The 24,903-nt window shown below is 37.9% G+C and overlaps 2 protein-coding genes across 4 annotated transcripts; one reads left to right on the top strand and one right to left on the bottom strand.

The window, feature by feature from the left end:
• Positions 1–1,593: 1,593 nt before the first annotated feature.
• LOC120414118 (protein lifeguard 1-like) lies at positions 1,594–10,118 on the bottom strand. 3 transcript variants are annotated; one of them, XM_039575147.2, is made up of 4 exons: positions 9,943–10,118; positions 2,451–2,615; positions 2,140–2,388; positions 1,594–2,079 (listed from the first exon to the last, which is right to left on the bottom strand). In XM_039575147.2, the coding sequence occupies exons 2-4, from the start codon at positions 2,607–2,609 to the stop codon at positions 1,738–1,740; spliced, it is 750 nt and encodes a 249-aa protein (XP_039431081.1). In that variant the 5' UTR covers positions 2,610–2,615; positions 9,943–10,118; the 3' UTR covers positions 1,594–1,737. The 3 variants fall into 3 exon arrangements, with proteins under 3 accessions (XP_039431081.1, XP_039431080.1, XP_039431079.1); XM_039575146.2 differs by lacking the exon at positions 9,943–10,118 and adding an exon at positions 3,136–3,291; XM_039575145.2 differs by lacking the exon at positions 9,943–10,118 and adding an exon at positions 2,672–2,819.
• A 26-nt stretch (positions 10,119–10,144) lies between these two features.
• On the top strand, positions 10,145–19,817 carry LOC120414117 (nuclear valosin-containing protein-like). The gene is made up of 4 exons (XM_039575144.2): positions 10,145–10,349; positions 13,406–16,027; positions 18,982–19,569; positions 19,633–19,817. The coding sequence occupies exons 1-4, from the start codon at positions 10,287–10,289 to the stop codon at positions 19,687–19,689; spliced, it is 3,330 nt and encodes a 1,109-aa protein (XP_039431078.1). The 5' UTR covers positions 10,145–10,286; the 3' UTR covers positions 19,690–19,817.
• The last annotated feature ends 5,086 nt before the right edge of the window (positions 19,818–24,903 follow it).

The raw sequence follows: 24,903 nt of genomic DNA, 5'->3' as shown, positions 1-24,903 counted from the left end.
TAGGTTTGTGTTACCCACATCTCAACGAACATTTTGGTGTATAAAAAGTATAGGCCGCCGCGGTATTTTTTTTTAAAGCCATGATTTTTTCCTAAAAAGCACCGATGGAGAAGAAAAACTCATTTATTTTTCAAATCCAACCCGTAGTTAGTTAGCTGTGAAAATTATCAAAATCGTGATGTGTTTGGTTTTTAAAGTTTAATATCCCTTTCAGGCCTGATGGGTCATATGTGGCCGAAATATGAAAATTTCCGAAACTAGCCTATAATTTTTGCATGGCTGTAAGAATCATTTCCCCATTATTAATTAAACATTTTCTTTAATCCAGGCTTGAAAGATTATAAAAATAATATTAACTAACAATAACCACACGCGCTAGTCATGAGACGGCGCCCTTAAAGATTGAGAACCTCTGCTCTAGATATTTTTATACTCACCACCTTTATTCCATTAAGTTTGCCATAAATTAATTGAAATGAAGCTGCCACCAGATGTCACTGGCGCTGAAAGCTCGTTCCAAAAGAAAATACATTGCACAGTAGTCCAGAAAGGTAAAAAAATCGGTGAAAATTGAATTTTTCGAAATAAAATAATCGTTTTTGTAGCTTTTGGTTAGGGTGATTTAGAAAATCTAAATTTCAGGAATAGTTTTGAGAATATCTTGCACTTTTAGAATGTTGTGGAGCAAGCCAATCCAAGCAACTTTGTCCAATGGCCTCCCATGACTTAAACTTACCATAAGCTTGATGTGTTAAACCCAACCTTTCTATTATGATTTTTAGCGTTGCAATAATGCCCAATCATGGCGTTCTAGCAGGATTCTAGCAGAGTTCTCACAGAGCTGGATATTTTGTAAAACATTCTAGCAGAAATGTTCAACCGTTCTAGTAGGAGTTTTTTCAGAACCAGCTCTGCTAGAATATTTCGTGAATGGAAGGGTTTGTTTTAAGAGAAAAATGTTGTTCGAAACCCTTTTAAAGTCTGAAAAAATTACATTTTGTTTTTGAATATTTTTATTTTGACTTATTTTTCAATAGCAACAGCCATTTTAAGATAGAAAAGATGCCATTTAAAATTGAATATCTTCAAAGATGGACTATTGTATTTTCCAGGATTCACTCCAAATAAAAGATTACGCCCAACAAAAAGCTGAAAAACTGTCAAATTAACAATGTAAAATGTGTGATGATTGCTTTGATAGTGACTGTGTGGACAGGTGTCATCAGAAATAAATGATACGCAAGTTATATGGCTGTTCTGAAACAAATATCGTTATTTATTGACGATCGATTTATGGTTCTGAAAAAAATCACATATTTTGAAGTCCATCTATTTAAAGGTTTCCAAGACGTATATTACTTTTCTACAATGTATTTTTTGGTAAAAAATTTATTGAATTGCAGGCTCAACACCAACTTTTTAATCGTTGCTTTGTCATAAACATGTTCAAAATAATATTGTATTCATCACTTGGTTAATTTAGTATTTCAGGTCTGTGGAACATATCACAACAATCAAATAAGTGGAGTTTATGGTCATATTCTCACAGCTATTACATAATAAAAACATGTATACTGTTAACATTTTAGCACATGTTGAAAAGGATGTACATTTTAATCAGTTTGCTGTGAATATCTCGCATAGGAAACACAACTAAACAGTCAAACGAGTGCTGGCTACGTTACACTTCGTTGATTTGCAAACATTTTGCATCAAAAATCAGTACCCATCTCATCTTTATCTTCTCAAGATAAACAAGAAGATGTTGATAATGTCTAGGTACAGATTCAGCGCTGCAAAGATGTACTCCTCCGGGCTGATCGAGTACTTGTGCTTGCCACCCATCATGATCTGGGTGTCGTACACGAGGTACAGCGAGAACAGCAACGCTCCACAAGCTGAATAAACCGAACTGGCAGCACTGCCCGGGAACAGCGCAACAATGAAGCCAAACACAAACACAACCAGCAGTCCCACAAACAGGAAGCCTCCCATCATGGTAAAGTCCCACTTGGTTTGCAGCGAGAAAATGGTCAGTCCAAAGCAGATCAGGCATGTTATTCCAACTGCGGTTAGAACCTGAAAAAAGAAATTTGGTGAGTTTATGAAAAAACGTTTTTTTTTTTAGTAATTCCAAACCTCATTTGCTTCATATCTGATTGTGACGATGCCCAACATAAGACCCTGCGCAACGGTGAAGAGAGCTAAGAATATGAAATTATGGGGAGTTTTGCGACGCATTTCTCCACAACATGCCATAATAATGAGAACGACAAACATTGTGATAAAAGCCGTGATGGCGATCCAGGGATTGTTCAGGGTAAAGGTTTTGGCCGGTTCGTGGTAGACGAAGAGACAGATGAACGCCATTGTAATTGCCAATTGTACCTTAATAAGAAAAATATTGTTAATGTCTGAAATTTTAATAGAAAAGAATAAACTAAACTTACTGTTAGGATTAAATACACCTTCCGGATGAAGGCTCGTCGGATGGATTGTTCCGAAAAGGTCATTCCCCGAATCTCAACCTGGCTTTCCGGGTCCAGGTGGACCGCCATCTTTGCGGCCGCACTGGGATTCTCCATGTTTTGGTATGGTACCTCAGCCATTGTGGACTAGAAAGAAGCCAATATTAGATTAATTACAACAAAAAGAACAACCCGTAGCACACCATCTCCATCATTGACAACACTAACAAATCTTAATTTCACAAGTGCCCGAAATCCATCGGTTCTAGAATAATCAAACAGTCAGTTCACACTGGCAAATTTTGAAGTCCAGTAATTAGCAAATCCTCTTGGAATGTGGGAAACCCAGAGTGTTTATTTATTTTTATCATTATTGATTTTTTTTATTGGATACTACTTCAGCTCCCAATACGAACACAACGTAAACATGTCACTACCACGCAAAATGCACTCAAACTTGCCAGACACTTTTCAGTGGAATAGACATGACTCAGCTCAGACCATTATTATGATAAGAGATGGTTATGCACGAAATAGAAAAGAGAAAACTATGATGACGCATTAAGTAGATCAACTGTTTATCATAACTTGTCTAACGTACAGAAACTCAAGTTTCGTATTCCAAACGAAGCTCAACAAAGTTATTGAAAACCCAAAACTAACTTACAATGACTAGATCGTACGATCGGATTGAAACTCAGCAAAAATGTATTTCCCCGTTACAACAAGTTCCGCAAAATGGGCGAATTGGTACTTTTTTTTCTATACAATGCAAATATCAAACTGACAGCTGCATGGAGTCAGCCTTCATAATTAAGGTGAACTTGGAAACGATTTGAGCATGTGTTGCGCAAGATATCTGACTACCCTGGATTTGATGAATACGATGCAACGCGTTGAAAGGAGAAGTCTGTCGGAACTTTAGACAAAGTTCTGTAACTGAACCATTAAATCTGCAGGAAACCGAATCGTGTGCACCCAAATTGGCACGTCGGAATCAGAGATCATAAATTGGAAGACTGGTGGAAGTGAATTTGACGTACCCAAACAGACACGAGTTTAACGTATCCAAACGAGCATTTACGCCCAGCAAAACTTGTCAGTGTTTATTTATTTGTCAACACCTCCATCAATATGATGCACAGGCTACTTTCTTTAAAAACTATGAACTTATTCTAGATTTGAACACATTTTTAGACACAATAAAATCAAAACATGAATGAACGTCATTAAACTTTCTCAAACAAACATCTAATGGGTTGTGATGGCCATATACCGTTCGGTGCCGCGGGACACTAAGCAGTGGTGGGTTGTTCCTGAGTCCTTGACGTGCTGGAACGTTGAAATGGACCAGTTCACGGATGCTGCTACAGTCAATGTTGTCCCTAAGAACGTCGAAGACCAGTAGACGCTGGATAAAAACACGGAGGCGGGCGAGCGTAGGCAGGTTGAACAGCGCACAACGTTGCTCATACGGTGGCAACCGCAGGGGATCGTTCCAGCGAAGTTTCCGGAAGGTGTACCGTACGAAAGCCCGCTGTACTCTTTCGATTCTGGTGACTTGAGTTTCGCGGAACGGGGCCCATACAAGGACTACGTACTCCAAAACACTTCTTACTAACGAGCAAAACAGCTATTTAGCGAGTAAGGATCGTCGGAGTGCTTAGTACTCCTTTTCAGAAAGCCCAACAAGTCAAAAACTTTGACGGTCGTTAGGGCAATGTGCTGGTTGAACCTCAACTTACTGTCAACAACTACTCCCAGGCAAGGGGTTGGAAACTCTTAGAGCTATATTTATTATGTTCACCAGTATATCAAAATATATGCTAGTACAAGGGGCTGGAAACTCTAATATTACTTAGGAATACTGAGTATACTAATGATATTCCAGTATACTTGTTAGTATACTAACCGAAAAGCAATAAACTGTTAGTATATTAAGATACTCTCAGTATATTGGTAAGTATACTGGCGGTATGTAAAGGAAATAATTAGTATACTAACATATATTTTGATATACTGGTTAACATAATAAGTATAGCTCTAAGAGTTTCCAACCCCTTGTGCTAGTATACTTATTATTTCCTTTACATATCGCCAGTATACTGGAATATCGTTAGTATACTCAGTATTCCTAAGTAATATTAGAGTTTCCAGCCCCTTGCTCCCAGGTCCTTGAAGGTGTCCACACGATCCAGTTGTTGTCCATTCATGCTGTTGTCCGAGATTATTGGGTTCCTCGAACGGCTGAATGACAGGACCTTACACTTTTTTGCGTGCGCAGTCATCCCGTTCCGGTCGCACCAGCGCAGCAAGGTGTCCACATCTGCTTGTAGAGCGAGGCAGTCGACGTGAGATTTTACAGTTCGGTAGAGTTTCAGATCGTCGGCGTACATAAGCGTACTTGAACCCGTCAACGTGTTGAGCTCATTCACAAACAGTATGAAAATGAGCGGCCCCAGATGGCTACCTTGCGGAACGCCAGAAGGAATATCGAAGACATCGGAACGAGTTACCCGGAGATTAACGAAAGCCTTCCTGCTCGTCAAATAGGAGTGAAGCCAAGCGACGATCCAGTCCGGGAGGCCCAGTTTTTTCAGCTTCTTGATGGTCAGCGTGTGCGGCACCTTGTCGAACGCCTTCTCGAAGTCGATATACACTGCGTCCACCTGGCCTCCACTCTCCAACACGTTGATGGTAGATGAGACGAAGGAAAGAAGGTTCGTGGTGGTTGACCGGTTCCGCATGAACCCGTGTTGGTTTGCGGAGATAATCCGTCGCACTGCTGGGAACAGCCTTTCGTAAACAACCTTTTCTAGCACTTTTGCCAAACAACTTAGGATTGAAATAGGTCGATAGTTTTCGACCTTGCTTACGTTACCGGATTTATGGATTGGACTAATCGACGTAGGTTTCCAGATGTCGGGGAAGATTGCATGTTCCAGCGATTTGTTGAAGATCACCGAGACCGGCACAACAAGCGAGTCTGCACAGCTTTTCACGAAAACCGGTGGGAGACCATCAGGACCAGGACCTTTGTTAGGATCGACGCTCGAAAGAACTTTGAGGATGTCATCATCTGCAAGGGTTGGGCGAGGGATTGAGATATTAAAGGTAGGAGCCCCCTCCAGGTGGCTGTCCGGGTACACCGTAGAGTTTGTGTTATATACAGATTTGAAAAAAATCAGCAAAAAAGCTGGCTGACTCTTCAGGCGATGAACTGTTGACATCACGGTAGGACACGTCCAGTGGAGTTTGTTCGGTCTGCTTTTTTGCGTTCACGTAGGTCCAAAATTTTGACGGGTTGCCTGTTCCTGTTGAAGATTCAGATACTCTTCTTCAATATTGCGCGCGACGACTTTGTCCCTCGCTGTTTTAGTTGACAGAAACCTGCTAGTTGCTTTCCGCAGACGATTTCGAAGCAAGCGCAGATCGTCGTTCCACCAGGGCTGCTTGTAGCGGTGGCAGATGCGTACTAACTTCCTTGGTACAAGCTCGTTGAAGATTTCAAAGAGTTTAACGTAGAACATTTCAGTCACAGAGTTGACACAGGGAGCATCCAGAACGGTCAGCCAATCGACAGCAAGGATTCTCTCGTTCAAAGTCGTGTAATCACACCTTTTAAAGTCAAAGACAGCATCGGGTTCAACAGTGTAGTCGTTTTTTGCATTTTTTTAAATTTTGTTATTTTAAAATTGAGGAATTAAAGATTTCAAAAGTATTAATGGTAAAGAGTTTATAAGCAAAAAAAGTTAAAAAGTTACAAAGTTACAAAGTTAAAAAGATAAAAATAAAAAAGAATAGAAGAGTGAATCTTAATTTAAAGTATTCGAAACTCTAAAATCCAGGTATAAAAAAAATAGAGTAAATAAAAATATGTGAAATTCTAAAGTATAAAAATTCAAAAAGATCTAAAAATAATAAAATAATGAGCATGAGCATGAGCATGAGAGATGGTTGCCCCTCCGTTGCTGAACAGAACCGTAATATCCTTTCAGCACTACTGATCATAGGCTTTGACGATCAAGTGGTGTTTCCCTTATCAACAGCATGTATGAATGCGCTGAAAACATAAAACACCATGATTGCCAAAACAAGATCAGTTGCGAATAGGTAACAGTCATTGGCCACCAACGGCGCCCGCCATGTCAGTTTATAGATCTCGATTTTAAGGGACGGGAATGTTAGTTAGCGCAGGTTGCTACTAGGGCAGCTGATTTACTCTGTGCTTACACCCCACAAGCGCGTGGAACCTGAAAATTTGTTAGTAGGATAGGGTGTTTGGTCAGGATTCATCATAGAAGATGATGATGCGACCCAAAATCATAGTGTTTGTTGAAAGGTATTATGTTTTATTCTCAAGGCAAGCAATCGGATGCTGCGGATGAGACATTTCCCGTTTATCGGCTGTTAACTTTTAATTGAAATGGTATAATCTTAGACAGCCGGCTGTGGAAAGATAGAACCAAAACTATTTGTAATTAAATGATGAAGGATTTAACAGTGTAACTTTTTAATTGAGATGTTTTTACGAGTTTTACATGATTGATGTTTAGTGGGTGCTGATTAACGAAGCGAACGACGAGTTACGATGTTTATCGAGCTGAAATGGTATGATAAGGTTTTGTTGTTATTGCACACCGGCGACGAACGCGAAAAAAAACCTTGCGACCCGACGGAAGGGCATCGCAAATCAGACTGGCTCAATTGTCATCGATGCCAACCAGAGCCAGCCGCACCTTCACACACATACACGCACGCAAAAAAAAACACACCGATGACGAACGCGAAAAAGTTCTAAAAATAATAAAATAATAAACACAAAATGTAAAATAAAAGTTGGAAATTTAAAAAAAAAATCACTTGTAAGTTCAGGAACTCAGAAATTTTAAAACCAGAAAATTAAGAATTAAAAAAGCTTTTTGAATCCAATACGCGACATTCGATTGTGCTGTACACCAAAAGACAACAAATTTGTCACCGGTCGCAGTAGCATAATTGGTAACGCGGATCAGTACCGTTGATCAGTTGTGGGTTCAAATCCCACCTGCACCAAGAGGAATTCTTTTTCGCCATCTCTGAATCACTACTAGCAGTTGTTGTAATACTTTAATAGCTTTAAAATAAAATGAAAAAATAAAAAACTTCAAAAAACAAAACCATAAACATTTTTAAGTAAGAATTTTGTTAGTTGTTTGTAGTGTTTGAGTTGACAGTCCCATATTCTTGTGCTAAAAATTAAATACAAAAATAAAAAATCATTAATTAAAGTTAAAAAATAAAAATTTAAGTTTGAAAACCAGTTAAAATGCATTTTCCCGCGTTTATAATTATATTCAGCATGTTTGAACTCCTTTGAAAAACATTTTAAATTTTCATCAAATACTAATGTATAGTCCCACGAAAGTTTCGATATTTTCAAAACTTTTGATTGGAAAGCAACTGTACGCCTGTAAAATGAATTTTAAAACCACTTTTTTCATCCAAATGTTGAAATGTTAAAAATATTAAAAAGATTAAAATTAAAGAAGTTAAGAATTGAATTGCACTCTTCAAAGATAAAAAGTTTAAACGTTAAAAAGTAAAAAAAAATTAAAATAAGTTACCGTCAACTGGGGCGAATTGGAACAGCCGTTTTAACCCAGGAAGGTGCTGTGTCCTATCCCTCGCCTAGACCAGACCAAAATCCATGATAAAGCTGTCAGACCAAATCTGTCAGACCAAGACTGTCAGACCAAAGAGCAAAAAGTAAACAATCTTGGTCTTCGACGTAGGTGCACACAAATCAAGAAAAGAAAATTTGAAAAATAATTTTATTTTTCCAATTCAATGACTGGATTTGGACTGCAAAATTGAATGTATGTCAGAAAATTATTAAACAGTGCGGCGTCCTGTACATCGACAATTCAATAAGCAGTTAAAAGCCTTATTCTTCCACTTTAATTTTTTATCGCGTTTTCGGTTTACACCTGAAAAATCTTGAAATTATTTATACGGATTTGTGATTCCTCTCTTTCCATCATTCCCTTGTTTTAACCATGTTAGAGCACAATATTTTGATTTGTCTGGTTGGTTTCGGATAAAACAGACTCAGGCCAACAAAATGTGTACATCCATTTCCAAATTTAAAATCTTTGAGTGCTCTAAATATTGCTGTCCCTATTCAGACTGTAGTCCCGATTCACCCCAGATGACTGTATAGATTTAAGAATGGAGAGCGAGTCCACGAACAGGGCATACCCCGTTGTATGGAATGTCGTTTGGTCCTCACCAATCTGTCGGAATTTTTCAGGGGTTGTTTGTAAATATAAAACTAGCTTCTGTCCAAAATATGAGCACTCTAGGTCAACGGGAAGTAGGGCAAATCGGGACACAAAGTTTGAAGGTCCGAAAACGTCAAAAATCTTAAAAAAGCTATAACTTAGGCAAAATTCAATTAAATTTCAAAATTAAAAATTCCTCTGAAAGGGCTTAAAAAATGCAGAGAGAAGCATCCCAATTGGTTAAATATAAAGGGAGTTATTTGCATTTTAGTGAAAAAATAGCATAATTTTCAAACTCAAATAAGGGAGCGTTCTTTTATTACGTAACGCAGTAGGGGGGGAGGGGGGGTCAGAGGCCGTGTTACGCTCCATACAAAATTTTTCAAATTTGTATGGAAATTTTGTTACGAGGGGGGGGGGAGGGGGTCTAAAAGTCCGATTTTTCGCGTTACGTAATAAAAGAACGCTCCCATAAAAAAGTGTTCCATCCAGATATCTACTCGGTTCGACCTGCAGCTTGTAGGAGACATCTGGTACTACCATCTGAGACTAAGAACGCTATAGGTAACGCAGTTTAACATATTAAATATACACTTTTACTTTTAGTGATTTTTTTTAATTGTAAATTTTTGCTCGGGGACCACTTGATCAAGTTTCCTGTGATAATTTCATCATATTCTTATTCCTGAGACAATTTCACAGTAGAAACAAGCAAAAATATGTTAATTTTCATCCATTTTAACCCTTTAAAAAATGAAAGTAAAAAAAATAAGGAGCTGCTTTTTTCTGTTGTCATCTAGTACCTTGGAAACGAACTTGATTATCAATAAATGTGAATCGAAGATTTTTTAATACAAATTATCACCAGAAAATGGAATAATTCATTAAAAATATATTTTAAGGTTTTTGTTCACAGCGTCATTTGACTTAGAAAAATTAATGTTTTTATTACATTTTTTGGAAAAAAATGCATCAAACGTAGTCCCACGTCAACAACCACGCGCTTACCGCGCAAACATCTACCTTACCGACTGCTTCCTTTCTTTACTCCAACCAACACCACCAAACCGCACCCAAAAATCGCCCACCTCTTCCTCACCACACCACCTTGGCAAAGTGTGCGTGCGTGCGGCAAAAGCGGGCCAACTTTACGCGCTAGTTTCTCCTCCGAATTTACCCAGTCCAAAGCGTGCGTTCCTCGCTAAAATTACCTCCAAAGTGACGCCCAGCTGCCAGTGCGTCGCGTGTGAGTGAAATTCACCGAAAAAGTGCACTTTCCGGTGGTAATTTGGACCGGTTTTGCTTCGACCCCGTCGAGGTGAAAAATTTCCGAACGCGTTTGCCTGCTGCGATTACACGCCCGAGTGTGTAGTAGTGACGGCGTTTGACAGCCGGTTCGCGAAATCGCGTTTGTGTGCGTTGACAGGGGCAACTGTCAAGTTTTGTTGTGCTGCCAGCAGAAGAGAGTTGGGAATTTTTTTTTCACGGTGAAAAGACGCGCACAGCCCTTTCGGTGTAATTTGAGTTTTTTGAAGTTGACGGAATCTGCGCCAAGATGCTGCACAAGAAGCCGGCCGGAGCGCTGTACGATCCGATGATCATCCCGCGGGTCAAGCAGGTGGGTTTGCAACGTTCATGGGGAGGGCGGAGGGATCCTTTGATGGGGTTTCTTCTCGGGAGCTGCGGGCCAAAATGGAGTCCTGTTTTTGTTTTGAGGTTAGGTGGTTGGGGACATGTTACTTTTTTTGTTGGCTTCCCCCGGGGCTTATCCGGATGGACGGATATTTAGTATTCAAGTGAAAGAAAGTTAAGCTATGTTTTTGAGATTTTTAACTTGCTATAACTAGGATTTAGGCTAGCCAGATGCTTAAGAAAGTTGTTTCATCAGCAAATTACACCGTTGTTGACAGTAGCTTTGAACAGGGTGATAACTCAGGTCGAGAATTTGCTTCTTTTTCTAATTATTAGTCTATGCTGAAATCCAGGATAAATCCGAAAAACTTTGAAGCATGCATTTTAAAACAATATTTTCTTGCTTTTGACTTTTTTCAGTATTTTAATTTACGAGCCATGGTTTCAACATTTGAATGAACAAAGTGTTTAAAAATGCATTTTACACCTGCCCAGTTGTTTTGCAATCATCAGTTTCCAAAATACCCAAGTATAGACAAAAATTTATTTGTTCGCAAAAAAAAATGCGGTGTTGTACATTAGAATTTCATAAAAATTCAAAATACTTTAAATCCAGCCCATCAAAAAATGCAGAAAAATGCGTTTTAGATTGTTTTAAGTAGATTTGACTTATATTTTCAGATTTTTGAAAAAATATTTTTATTGCCCCCTGATTTTTCGGACCAATTTTGAAGAGGGAGTACATAAACTTTAAAAAATTTAAAAAAAATAGGAAATTTACATATTTACAAAAGATTGAAATTCAAAAACTCCCAAATTCAAAATTTCAATCACATATCAGAATAAAACGATAAGACTTCTTCCTTGGCCGTTGCAAATATTTTTAAAAGTTTATGATTGCTTTAAAATATTTTGAATTTTTCAGAAAATCTGTTGAACATGTACCGAAAAAAAATATTTTCTCTAACAAAAATCGTCAAAACTTTTAAATTAACTATAAACATTTTTTAAACTAATGATTGTAAATCAACTGGACAAGAGTTAAATGCATTTTTAAACACTTTTTTTAATTCAAATGTGGAAACCATGGCTCGTAATTTTTTTTAAATACTTTTTTGTTGCAGACTCGAGAGATATAAAATTATGAAAATAGTTTTAACGGCCTTATTAAAAAAAGTTAAAAAAAGCTATCTAGACCAGTCGGCAAATAAAAAAAATTAAAATTCTGAAATAAAAAATCTTAAATCATATAATTAAAAACTTAAATTAAAAATGAACAAACAACTATAAACCATCTTGAAAAATTTAAATTTACGAAATTGCCAAATCAAAATCTGGAATTCAAAAATCATTTGACATTCAAAAATTTAAAAATTGAAAAAGACAAAAAAAAAGATTGAAAAAAAAATAACAGACAATCTAAATTTTCAATTTTGGAAATATTCAAAAATAAATAAAATCTATGAGGTCGTTGCAATAATTTTTCAAATTTTATAGGCCTTGTACAAATTTTATTTAAACTCAAAATTGGGCCGAAAATTCGGGGGCAAAAAAAATCAATAAACACAAAGTGCAATCAGCTGAAATCAATTTAAATTGCATTCCCTTGCGTTTAGAATCAATCATGTTTAGCATGCTTGAATTGATATAAAAATCTTTAGAATTTTAGAAAATTTTCGATGTTAATTATCAAAAAAAAAAAATTTCGTTAAAATTTTTGTTTTCGTCAAATCTTACATTTTTTGAAAACTAATGATTGCAGAACAACTGAACTATGCCTAACCTACATTCATAAAATTCAATAAGCATCATAAATCATTCAGAAAAAATCAGATTTACAAAAAAGCCTAATTTGAAATTAAAAATGATTTTAAATTCAACAATTTAAAAACTAGAGCTTCCAATTCCAAAAAAAAATCCCGGGGTTTTCCGAAAAAAAATATTTACAAAATTCCCGAAATTCAAGCGGAAGTATACATTTTCTTAACTTTTGTAACTATTTTGTTGAAAATGCCCTGAAAAAAATAAATCGAAAAAATCAACATGATTTTATTCAAATAAATTTAATGTTTAGTTCTTATAGAGTTAATCAGATGATCAGAAATGTTGATATCAAGATTTATTTCTGATAATATTAATTTCTGAAGCAACTGGAAATAGATCTTGTCTAACGGAAATCAACTATTCGATTTTGGTGTTATTCAATTAAAAAGTATATTATCCCCTTACCGCCAAAGTAAAATTGTATGGATTCTTTTTACTCACTGAAAAAAAAAACTGTGATAAAAAAATTCTTCTCATCAAAAAATACCTTAGATGTTTTTTTTATTTATCGTACGATTTAAACTTATAAAATTAAAAAAAAAAACAACTTTCTTGCAGTTGTTTGATTTTTATATGTAGTCAAGTTGTCAATTGATCTTCAGACTTATTTTAACCATTAAAATCGCTGTCGTATACAATTTTTTAAGCAAAATATGAATCAGAATCAAGATCAGATCAACTTTCAATAAATTTTAAATTTCACGGAAATTCCCGGGAAATTGGTTGAAAATTCACTGTTACCCGGAAAATTTGTAACCCCGGGAAATTGGACGTTCTAAATAATTAATCGTAAGAAAAATCAAAAATACAAAATATATATAAAATCTATAGGCCGAAAAAAAATTGATACAAACAAAAAATTTAGTCAAATATTCAAAAAATCTGAAATAGCACAAAGAAAACAAAATCTTAAAAATTAGAAATCGTCTATTTATGAATAAAAACCAAATATTTAAAAAATTTAGAATTCATAATTTTACTAAACAAGTAAAACCAAATTCATAAACTCTAAATTTCAGCAATGCAAACAAATCCTGAAAAAATAATAAGTTCATAAAAAAATTAAAATTTTCAAAAAAGAGTCTCTCTATCTAGAACCATCGGGACAAGTCGAGAATTCATAAAAAGGGTTTTTTGAGTAGCCACCCTGTAATTTTTTTTTCACTCATGCTACCTACAAAAAATCATAATCTCTTTTTGTTTCATTTCTTCAAACAGTACCTGGAGGAAAACGTCCACCAAACGTACGTGGACGTCGGGGTGATGGCGCGCGAGCTGCAGGACCGGTACCGCGAGTACAACCGCCGCAAGACGGTCCCCTTCCGGATGCTGGTCGAGCAGGCGTACAAAACGGTGCTGCACAGCTACGGCCTCGACAGCAACCCGTCGAGCGACAACGAGGAGGAGGGAAACTCCGACTTGGAGGTGATGGAGGAGGGCGGTGGATCGAGTGGCCGGAACGCGAACCACATGAACGACACGCTCACGAACATGTACATGAACAGTGGCAAGGCCAAGGCGGGTGGTTCGGCTGCTGCTGCTGGTGGTGGGGCGGCTAGTGGGGGCGATGGCGATGCGATTGACATCAGTAGCGATGAGGACGATGAGGGCGGGAACTCGCGGGATAAGGAGAAGGCGGTTTCTACGACGAGCGACCGGGAACGGATGAAGGTCATTGAGACGCAGATTGCGTCGAACAAGCACATTACGGTGACGAAGGTTACGCGTGGTGGGGTGGAGAAGCCACGATCTGGGGATGAGGCGGTTGACTCGAGCAATGGGAGTACGAACGGGCGGAGGGCGGCGGAACAGCAGGGATTGCATCAGGCGAAGAGGCGTCGGTTGGAGCAGGCGCAAAATTCCGAGGTTAGCAACAGCAATTCTAATCCGCTGCTGCCTGGGTATCCGGCGATTGTTCCGGCAGCTTCGTCGCGGAATGTTGAGAAGCAGCATCAGCAGCAGCATCAACAGCCGGCAAAGGTGGCTCCAGCTGGAGGTCGGTCGGAGCGCTCGAAGCGCTTCAAGAAGGAGGTTTGGTCCAAGTTGGTGGACACCTGCTTCTTGGACGTTGGTGGAATGGACAAGATCCTGCGCGATTTGTGCGAACTGTTGCTGCACGTGAAGCATCCGGAGGTTTACCGGCATATTGGATTGCCGCCGCCGCGTGGATTCCTGCTGCACGGACCTCCTGGCTCGGGGAAGACGTTGCTTGCGCACGCCATCGCCGGTCAGCTCAAGATCGGACTGATTGAGATCGCCGCCACGGAGTTGGTCGCGGGAGTTTCCGGCGAATCGGAGGAACGCATCCGGGAAGTGTTCGAGCAGGCCGCGATCCTTTCGCCGTGCGTACTCTTCATCGACGAGATCGACGCCATCTCGGCGAACCGCGTCAACGCCCAGAAGGACATGGAACGACGAGTCGTTGCGCAGCTGTTGAGCAGCTTGGATGGGCTCTCGCGGATCGAAGGCGGTGACGAGGTGCTCGTCATCGGTGCCACCAACCGGCCAGATGCGCTCGACCCGGCCCTGCGTCGCGTCGGTCGCTTTGACCAGGAAATCTCGCTCGGAATTCCGGATCGCGATGCGCGCGCTCAAATTCTGAAAATCATCTGCAAAAACCTCAAACTTGAGCAGTCCATCAACTACGACGAACTCGCCAAGCTTACCCCCGGTTATGTCGGAGCGGATCTGCTGGCGCTGGTCACCCGTGCGGCCACGACCGCCATCAAGCGAATGCTCACGGAACGCGAACGCCACCAGCTGCTGGTCGAGGCCACCCGCGAGCGTGATCTGGAAATCCAGCTTCGCAAAGCGGAGCAAGAACGACTCAAGCAGCTGGCCAAGAAAGCCGTCGTCGATGACGAAGTCATGGAGGTGGACGAATCTGCCAAGAGCAAACTCAACGGAAACACCTCCGTTGATGACGTGGTTGCGCTGGAGGACGACGTCGAGGAGGTCGTAAACCTGGACGACGACAAGGAGGAAGAAAAATCAGCCGAAGCCGAGAAGACAACCTCGGAAGAGGAGAAAAAGGTCGACGAGACCGCTGACAAAGACGCGGCCAAGCCCGACGAAGCGGAAGCAAAACCCGCCGAAGGCGAGGACAAGAAAGAAGCGGAAGGTGATGAAAAGAAACCCGACGAAGAAGCCAAACCAGCTGAAGCTGAAGCCGTCGCTGTCGTCGACGCCGACGTTGAAATGGCTGCCGACAGCAGCACGCCAGCCGAGAAGGACGTCGTCCCCGTCGAAGAGCCCAAACCGTCGTCAACTGAAGTCGTCGAAGCGCCAGCCGAGTCGAGCGAAGCCGTCGCCGAAGCGGAGAAACCCGCGGAAGTTGACACCTCAGATGAAATCGCCGCTTCGGCGGCGGAGCCGCAGCCCGAACCCGAACCGGAAGTAGAACTGATGGAAGAGGAAGAACCCGAGCTGGAACCGATCCCCCTCCCAACCCTGGACCTGCCCAAGCTGATGAATCTCCTCCTCGACCACACGAACCCCCTGGCGGACGCCGAACTGGACAGCTTCTGCATCGAGCGGGACGATTTCCTCGACTCGCTCAAATCGGTTCAACCTTCGGCCAAGCGCGAGGGCTTCATCACCGTGCCGGACGTCACCTGGAACGACATCGGATCGCTCGGAGACATCCGGGAGGAGTTGAAGCTGGCCATTCTGGCGCCCGTAAAGTTCCCCCACCGGTTGAAGATGCTTGGGCTGAGTGCTCCGTCGGGGGTGTTGCTGTGCGGACCGCCTGGCTGTGGAAAGACGCTGCTCGCGAAGGCCGTGGCGAACGAGGCCGGGATTAACTTTATCTCGGTGAAGGGACCGGAGCTGCTGAATATGGTGAGTTGTTTGGGGATTTATGATTTCTCCTTTTCTAGTACGGACGTCAACTTCTTGTCTTAGTCTTGAACAATTGTGACTCACAAGTAGCTTATATCTATTCTTGATCTCGTACGTAAGATTACTTATGTACAGAAATCGTTTTTATCATTTCATTGTCGGCTTGCTCGTCTTTCAGGCGCTTATTCAGTCAAGCCGCGGAATAATCGTGTCATCTGCAAATCAACACGAACATGTAATTTGAGAAATAGTTTCGTTCTCGTTTGCTATATCTGCTGGGCCCATAACCTATAGAGCGAAGTCGTATGAATCAACTGTTCAACAATTTCGCTCACGTTTCTTCAAACTCATGATCGCATTCGGTCGTCCTTCTGCTCCGATGTACGGCCGTGAACATCATTTCATCAAAACCGTTCGTTTCTTAAAACTTTCCCGATAATGGTCTCAAAAATACTATTTGAAACAACTAACACCGCCGGCGAAGATCAATGTCCAGGTGGCTGCTGTGTCCGATCGGAATCTTTAAGTCCAGCAGTTCTACGTCGCGTTCTGAAATAATCACCTTTGTTTTACTAAATTTTTTGCTGAATTTCATCTTTTGATTGTTAGTTTTCCACTCCTTGCAAATTTCGATTTTGACACATCCCAACTGTCAATCAGCAATGCAAAGGGTCTAAACAGTTTTTAAGCGCATCCGTTTTTGAGATACGCCCTTTTGAAGATGTGAATACCAAGGTTGTTAACGATAAAATTATCGAGGTTCGATAACGATAACGATAGTTCTATCGTTATCTTCGGGACGATAACGATAATCTATTGTTATCGTTTTCAATATTCCGAGCGATAATTTTATCAACGATAACGGTCGATTACTTATATTTAATATATTTCTAAAGTTGACTTAAACCAACCAAATCATAAAAAAAATTAAATACCGTATTTTTTTTAAGTATTTTTTCCTAAATTGCAATATGGGTATCAAACGATTCGAAATTTTTCTTATATTTTAATTGTTTTAGAGGTTTTTGAATGAAGTTCTCAAATTTTCACAAAATACCGTACTTTTTTTTCGAAAATACAGTCCAGACTCGATTATCCGAAGCCTCGACTATCCGAGGTTTCAATTATACGAAGTTTCGATTATCCGGAGGTTTGTATGGGACTTCAGATAATCGAGTCACAAACAAACAATTTTTTTCGGTTTTTTTCTTTTTCTTGTTTTAAACATCAAATTCTGCGACCCCATTTAAGTCAAATTTGAATAGTTGATTGCTTATTAAATAATAAAATACATTTTTTTTCAATATTTCGTCACCGTCATATTGGCCGCCATCTTGGATTAAAAAAAGTAAAACATTTTAGCGTAGTTTAGGGGTCATACTTAAGCTCGGAAATCAGACAGCGAAAAAAAAAATTTCGTGATTCGATTATCCGAAGTTTCGATTATCCGAAATGATTTTTTTTCGAGGCCTTCGGATAATCGAGTCTGAACTGTACTCAAATTTGTTATAATTCGCAATATAGTATGAAACGATTCGAAATTTTTAATGTATTTTAACTGTTTTCGATATTTTGAATGAAATACTCCAATTTGCACAAAATACCGTATTTTCTTGAAAATACTCGATTTTTTTTAATTCGCAATATTAGTATCGAACAATTCCAAATTTCGCATGCATTTTCACTGTTTTAGAGTTTTTTGAATAAAATTCTAACATTTTCACAAAATTTGTGTATTTTTTCGAAAATACTATTTTTTTATAATATTATTATCAAACGATTCGAAAGTTTAAATGTATTTTGACTGTTCTAGAGATTTTTAAATGAAATACTCAAATTTTCACAGAATACCGTATTTTCTCGAAAATACTCGAATTTTTATAATTCGCAATATTAGTATCGAACGATTTGAAATTTTGCATGCATTTTCACTGTTTTATATTTTTTAAATGAAAAAGCAGGTAAAATTTCGCATCGTTTGATACCCATATTGCAAATCATGAAAATTTGAGTACTTTAAAAATTACGGTATTTTTTGAAAATTTGAGTATTTCATTTGAAAGACTCTAAAACAGTGAAAATACATGGAAAATTTCGAATCGATTGATACCCATATTGCGGATTATATTTTTTTTAGTAATTTCGGGAAAATACGGTATTTTGTTAAAATTTGAGTGTTTCATTACAAAAAAAACTTTAAATCAGTGAAAATGCATGCACAATTAAGAATCATTTGATACATTGCAAATTAGAAAAATTTGAGTACTTTAAAAAAATACGGTATTTTGTGATTTTGTTTTTGTATTTAGGCCGTTGTAAATATTTTTCAAAGTTTATCACTTGCAAAAGGTCAGAGCATTTGAAATATATGTGTACAAGTACGATTGATTAATAACTACGAGGAGCAATGTTAAGAATCATTGTGAAGTGTGCATAGCAGTGGTGGTGAGAGTTTGTTCAAGAAGCAGGACAAGAAGACACTGGCGGATGCACCTAACAAACTCATGGCAAAGGATCTCCTTTCTATGAAAACTGAGAACAACAAGGATCTCAAGTTAGGTAAAATAGCGTTGAATCCTGTAGATGCTCAAAGGTATTCCGGGATCAACTTCTGTCTGGATCATGGACGGCGCTCGTATTCACTGTGACGCCAAACATTATAATGTATTGAAGATCGATTGGCACTCGAATAGTATTGTGTCCCGTACTGTCCATTCTTCAACCCCATTGAAATTGTATTTGGGCTTGCAAAACAACGTATCAAAATGCATTTTCACTTTGTTGTGGAAATATTCACAAACTTTTATAACATCAATTGCGAAAAAAAAGTCATCAAGGTTCATCAAAGCTAGCGACGGAGTGTTGTACATTCTAGGTACTTGAAGTACACGTCCGTGTTCGGGAAGCGCTCGTTTTTCTAACTCCCACTTCTTCCTCTTCTTTTCGTCAAACAGTACGTCGGCGAATCGGAGCGCGCCGTGCGGCAGTGCTTCCAGCGGGCCCGCAACTCCGCCCCGTGCGTCATCTTCTTCGACGAGTTCGACTCGCTGTGCCCGAAGCGGTCGGACAATGCCGAGGGCGGCGCCGGCATGCGCGTCGTCAACCAGCTGCTCACCGAGATGGACGGCATCGAGGACCGGAAGGGCGTGTTCCTGATGGCGGCCACCAACCGACCGGACATTGTCGATCCGGCCGTGCTGCGTCCGGGCCGCCTGGACAAGATTCTGTACGTGGGACTGCCGGCCGAGCCGGACCGGGCGGACATTTTGCGCGCACTCACCAAGAACCGGTCACAGCCGCCGCTGGCCGAGGACGTCGAGCTGGGCCTGTTGGCGCGACTCACCGAGGGTTACACCGGCGCGGATTTGGCGGGCCTGGTGCGGCAAGCCTCGTTACAGACGCTGAAGGATTCGATCGATGCTTGTGATGGCGGTGCGCAGGAGGAAGGATCGTCGGAGGAAGCGGAAGAGCAGCAGCTGGTGGTCGAGCTCAGACACTTCCAGGAAGCGATACGCAACATTAAGCCTTCGGTCAATGAAGAGGTAATTCTTGCATTTTTTGAGTGTAACTCAGATCTTATTTTTTAATACTAAACTATCTTTCAGGACAAGAAGCACTACGAGCGATTGAAGCGAAAGTACGGTTCTCCGGCAGCGCAGTAAGTGCCCGCAAACTTTGCTCTGAACCAACGGAACACAAAGCTCCTAGACTTTTAAGGACATGATTTAGCATTTTAGAGTGTAAGAGAAACAAAATACTGATGAAACTGCAGCAGCAAAACAAAACAAAACACAAAAACAAACTGTCTTACTAAGCAAAAGTAGAGATCCCTCAAGATACATTTCAAAGTTTTGTAGACGGAGAGAGAAAACAAGAGCATCGTAATCTACACATTATTATTAACTAGAGTTTAGGTTTAGTCGAGTAGTATTGACTCCCCCCTCCCACCTTCTCCCACGTAGGGAGGGCACACAAAAATTGATGTTTGTTTTACTCACCTCGAATTAGTTTTTTTCCACCCAGAAACAAAAAAGCTACACTAAGTGAAAAAAAACAATGTTTGATAAAAAAACTAAGAAAAACCCGTAAACTTGTGTTTCTTTATACTTTTGCATTTTGTAAGCATAAAAAATATTCATTAGGAATGGGGCGGCGAGACAACTCTAGACAGTAAATATTTGACGAACATGAAGAAATACAAACAGACAAACAAAAAAACAGTACAGGATGTAAACGTATGTAATAAAAACAAAATCACCTACAAAATTGTATTCTTTTTTTTTTTTTTTTCTTGTTGGTATCAAGTGCTGCGATCATCATTGGTTTGGGGGAGTGGTGGGAAATGCGAGAATCGACACGTGTGGCACGATTTTCAAGAAGGCAGTTCAATTGCTCGCTTATGTCAAAGACAGAACAAAGGAGCTTTCGATACCACTACTGCTAATTGGTTTTCTTTACCTGCTCTTTATCAAATGCGTATTCTACAGTAACAGTTAAACGTAGATTTTGAAGGAAAAACAAAATGCTTTGCTGTAAAACCTCTGTAGAAACATTGGGATTATAGAATTTTCGGATAATCGAGTACCGAATCATTTAATTAAAACATGTTTGAAGCTTTGAGTTTTCTGATCTTTTTTAAAATTTTGAGTTAATTTTAAATTTTTGATTTTCTGCACTTTAATTTTTTTGAAATATTGAATTATTTTTTTTTAAATCTAAATGAAACTAAACAAGTTTTGAATTCAAAAATTAAATACAAATAAAACTATGTCTAAAAAATTAAAATCAAGATCCGTAAAAATAATAAATAAAATAGATCAAAGCAATTAAAACTGAATTAAAAACTGAAATATCCGATTTTCAATGTTAATACATGAATCATTCGTGAAATTTTCCCATCTTTTCGAAAAAAAAAAACATTTAAAAAAATTAATTCAAGACTAACATTTTAAATGGGCGTAATATTCAATGTTTGGCCCTTTTAAAATGTTAGTCTTGAATTAATTTTTTTAAATGTTTTTTTTTCGAAAAGATGGGAAAATTTCACGAATGATTCATGTATTAACATTGAAAATCGGACCATTAGTTGCTGAGATATCGGCATTAGAAAATGGTGGGCTGTTTGGATGAGACTTAGAAAACTTCAATGGAGCACCCGCAGTCGAGCAGTTTTTGACAGTTCGCTCCATAAGAAATACATGGTAGAAAACGTTACTTAATCCACCCTTAGGTGGTTGGCGCCTTCCTCACATTTAAAGGGTACTATCCAAAATGCAAAAAGTGCGTAAATAACACTTAAGAGCTTATAACTTTTTATAGGGTTGTCAGATCTTCAATGTTTTGGACGCGTTAGAAAGGTCTTTTGAATACCCATCCTACGATAGGTCGCATGAGAGATCCGGACAACGTTTTTATCAACATATCTGAGATCCGGCCTCGAAAAAGAGCGTAAATTATACTTAAGTGCTTATAACTTTTGATAGGGTTGTCAGATCTTCAATGTTTTGGACGCATTGGAAAGCTCTTTTGGATACCTATCCAATGATAGGTCGCATGAGAGATCCGGACAACGTTTTTATCAACATATCTGAGATCCGGCCTCCAAAAAGCGTATAAATAACACTTAAGTGCTTATAACTTTTGATAGAAATGTCAGATCTCAATGTCTCGGACGCGTTGGAAAGGTCTTTTAAATACCTTTCTGAAAATGTATAGCATGACGGGTTTTCATACAAAAACCACCCTTTTTACAATCTTCCGGACATTTGTTTAATTTTTTTTTTAGCATAACTTTTGAAGTACTTAACTAAACTGCATAATTTTTAATAGCGACTTATGGGACCCGAAGACGGATCGAATGACGCCAAAACGGACAAAATCGGTTTAGCCAATGTCGAGATAATCGAGTGACAAATTTTTGATCAACATCCCACCACACACACAGACATTTGCTCAAAATTTGATTCTGAGTCGATATGTATACATGAAGGTGGGTCTAGGAGGTCTAATTGAGAAGTTCATTTTTCGAGTGATTTTATAGCCTTTCCTCAGTAACGTGAGGAAGGCAAAAAGCAAAAACTGCTCGAATGGAAATGCTCCATTGTCGTGTTTCTTTTTGTTTAGGCCGCTGTATCTCAGCAATCAGAGGTCCAATCTTCAATGTCTTCTAGATATAATTTTATAGCAAATTTTCTGAACTTTTCAAAAAAAAAAATTTTTTGGAAATGGTCACTCATGGTCACTATTTTTTAAAATCGAAAACTGCAAATATTTCGCTAAAATCAAACTTTCGGTGGCTATATTTTGAAAACAGAGCCTTTTATCAAAAAATCTGTACAGTACTTTTCGATTGGAAATTCAATTTTACATTTAAAAATTACGTCAAATTTGTTTTTGCATGAAATTTCGATTTTTTCAAAAAAATCACTATTTTTTTTAAAAATCAACTCGGCGGCAGATTTTTTGACCATGTCTATGGCTTCAAAGTTGCGGGTTTTTGTCCCTTAAAACATATAAAAAAATCTCGAAAATTGAGTTTTTGTAAAAAAAAATGTTAATTAAAAAATCGGCATATTTTTTCCGTGTACCTATTTTTTTCTCAATAGTCCTCAACAATACCTACAACTTTGCCGAAGACACCGAATTGATCAGAAAATTTATTCAAAAGTTACAGTTATTCGAATATTTACGTACCATTTTTGTGTGGACAGCTGCCAAAATTGTATGGAGACTTGTATGGGTGAACCAATGACACAAAATAGCTTCTTTGGCCATAGGGAAGGCCCCCATAAAGATTGAGCCAAAAAAAAATTCAAATAAAATCCATTTCCGGTTTTGGTAGGGAATTGCTCATATTAGATTTTTTTATCCGTTTCTAATTTATTAATTCAAAAATGCTTACATTTGAAAACTATGAATTAAAAAGTTAAAAATTCTTCAAAATAAAATAAAACTGGATTTTAAGCATTTAAAGGATTTGAAATAAAATAAATCAAAAAATAATCTACCGATTTGAAAAAAAAAACAGTTTAAAATTATTTTTTTTAATTTTTCATCAAATTTGATATACAAAAATGATAATTTGTATTAAAAAATAGCTAAAGTTTGAAAAAAAATAAACAAAATAAAATAATATTCAGGAATTTAGAAATTTTGAACACAGATAATAAGATTAAGAGCGTTCAATTTCCCGTGGTTACAAAATTCCCGGGAAACGGGAAATTTGAAAGTTAACGAAAATTATGCTGATCCTGTTTCTGATTAATCTTTTGCTACAAAATTGTATAGAACAGAAACTTTAATGGTCAAAATTAGTGTGAGGATCAATTAATAGCTTAACTGCTTGTAAAAAATCATGCAAAATATACAAACTTTCTAATTTTTATGCCGTCTTTCAAATCGTCCCAAATGAAAGAAAATATTATCAGTATTTTTGTTGAGAAGGATGTTTTTTAAATCAAAGAGTTTGCGCAGAGAAAATCTATGCTTCACAACCATAAAATTGCTTTGAAATTTGTCTCAGTGACCATAAAGTTAAAATGAAAAAAAAATCATGCAGAAATTTTGGTTTGTCATGGCAAATTTCTAGCGCTTTTTAACTTGAAACACTATTTTATGAAATCACAACTCAAAGTTTAAAAAAAATTGGAGCGAGTTTTTGAAATATATTTGCATTCTTTGGGTAAATTTCATTTGATGCAAAGTTGTTTTTAATTGGTTTTTCATGGTTTTATGATAGGATTTTAGTTTTATGGTATTCAGCCTAATAAATTAATTAGATTGAAATAATTTTGAGTATTCAAAAGTAGTTGAAATTAAACGATTTTTTTTTCATATTTATCCCTCTAACGCCTTTGGTAGCTCACGTGATTCATACATTTATAACCTCAATCTGTAATTTCTCGAATACTTAGAAACAAATTCTTCTCACACAAACCTTATTATATAAGTTCAATTTTCATCCAACATGTTCAAGGCAAAAAAAGTTAAACAAATCTCAATGTTGATCTTGGCCAGACGATGTAAATATCTTATTTTCAAATGATATTACAAAAAAAAAATCGTCAAAAAAGGTTGTCAAAAATAAAATAGTTTATAATCATTCCATAACAGCGTAATTTTTGTTGTCCACCATGTAAGCAAACAATATTCCTTGTGGTGAATGCTTCGGAAATATTATCTAAATTAAACCTTGACATGAAATTACAGACAACCTGATTAGTTCAATATGAACAGTAGATTGAAATAAATTAAAACAAATCAGGTACTCCAATTATTATTTTTTATATAATTGCAAAACATTTGTGGTAAAAAGGTAGGAAAATTTATACTTCTGCTTGTATTTCGGGAATTTCCTGGAAAATTGCAAATTTTCCGGGAAACGGGAAATTTTTTTTCCGGGAAATCCCGGAATGTTTTTCCCGGAACGGGGAATTGGACGCTCTAATAAGATTTCAAAAATCTTTAAAAAAATAATTCAAAACTAAAATATTTTAAATTCAAAACTAAGACAATATTTTATACAATTAAAAATTTAAAATCAAAACATCAAAAATAAAATACCGAAATTTCAAAACTTTAAAAAATTACAATTTAAAAAATTCTGATACAGTCATCCCTCATATTCGGAACAGTTACAGTTACAGATCGGCCAATGTTCAAAAAATCATAGCAAAGCGATAGTTGAATATAATAATAAGCTTTTACCTTCATGTGAAAGCTTTTCTTGTGATCTTTTGATTGATGTAATTTCACTGACTGTATTTTTTTACGTTTTATATCAAGTTTTCAAAGAAAAACATTGACCCTTGAATTCCACAAATTTGGAACACTTTTTTCTTACACTTTTTTTCTTAACACATTGAAACCAATGAAAT

The sequence above is a fragment of the Culex pipiens genome, chromosome 3 (genome assembly GCF_016801865.2).
Source record: "Culex pipiens pallens isolate TS chromosome 3, TS_CPP_V2, whole genome shotgun sequence".
In the NCBI taxonomy this organism is placed as follows: Eukaryota; Metazoa; Arthropoda; class Insecta; order Diptera; family Culicidae; genus Culex; species Culex pipiens.
Note: the sequence above shows the minus strand (reverse complement) of the source record. Positions and strands in the feature narration are given on the sequence as shown.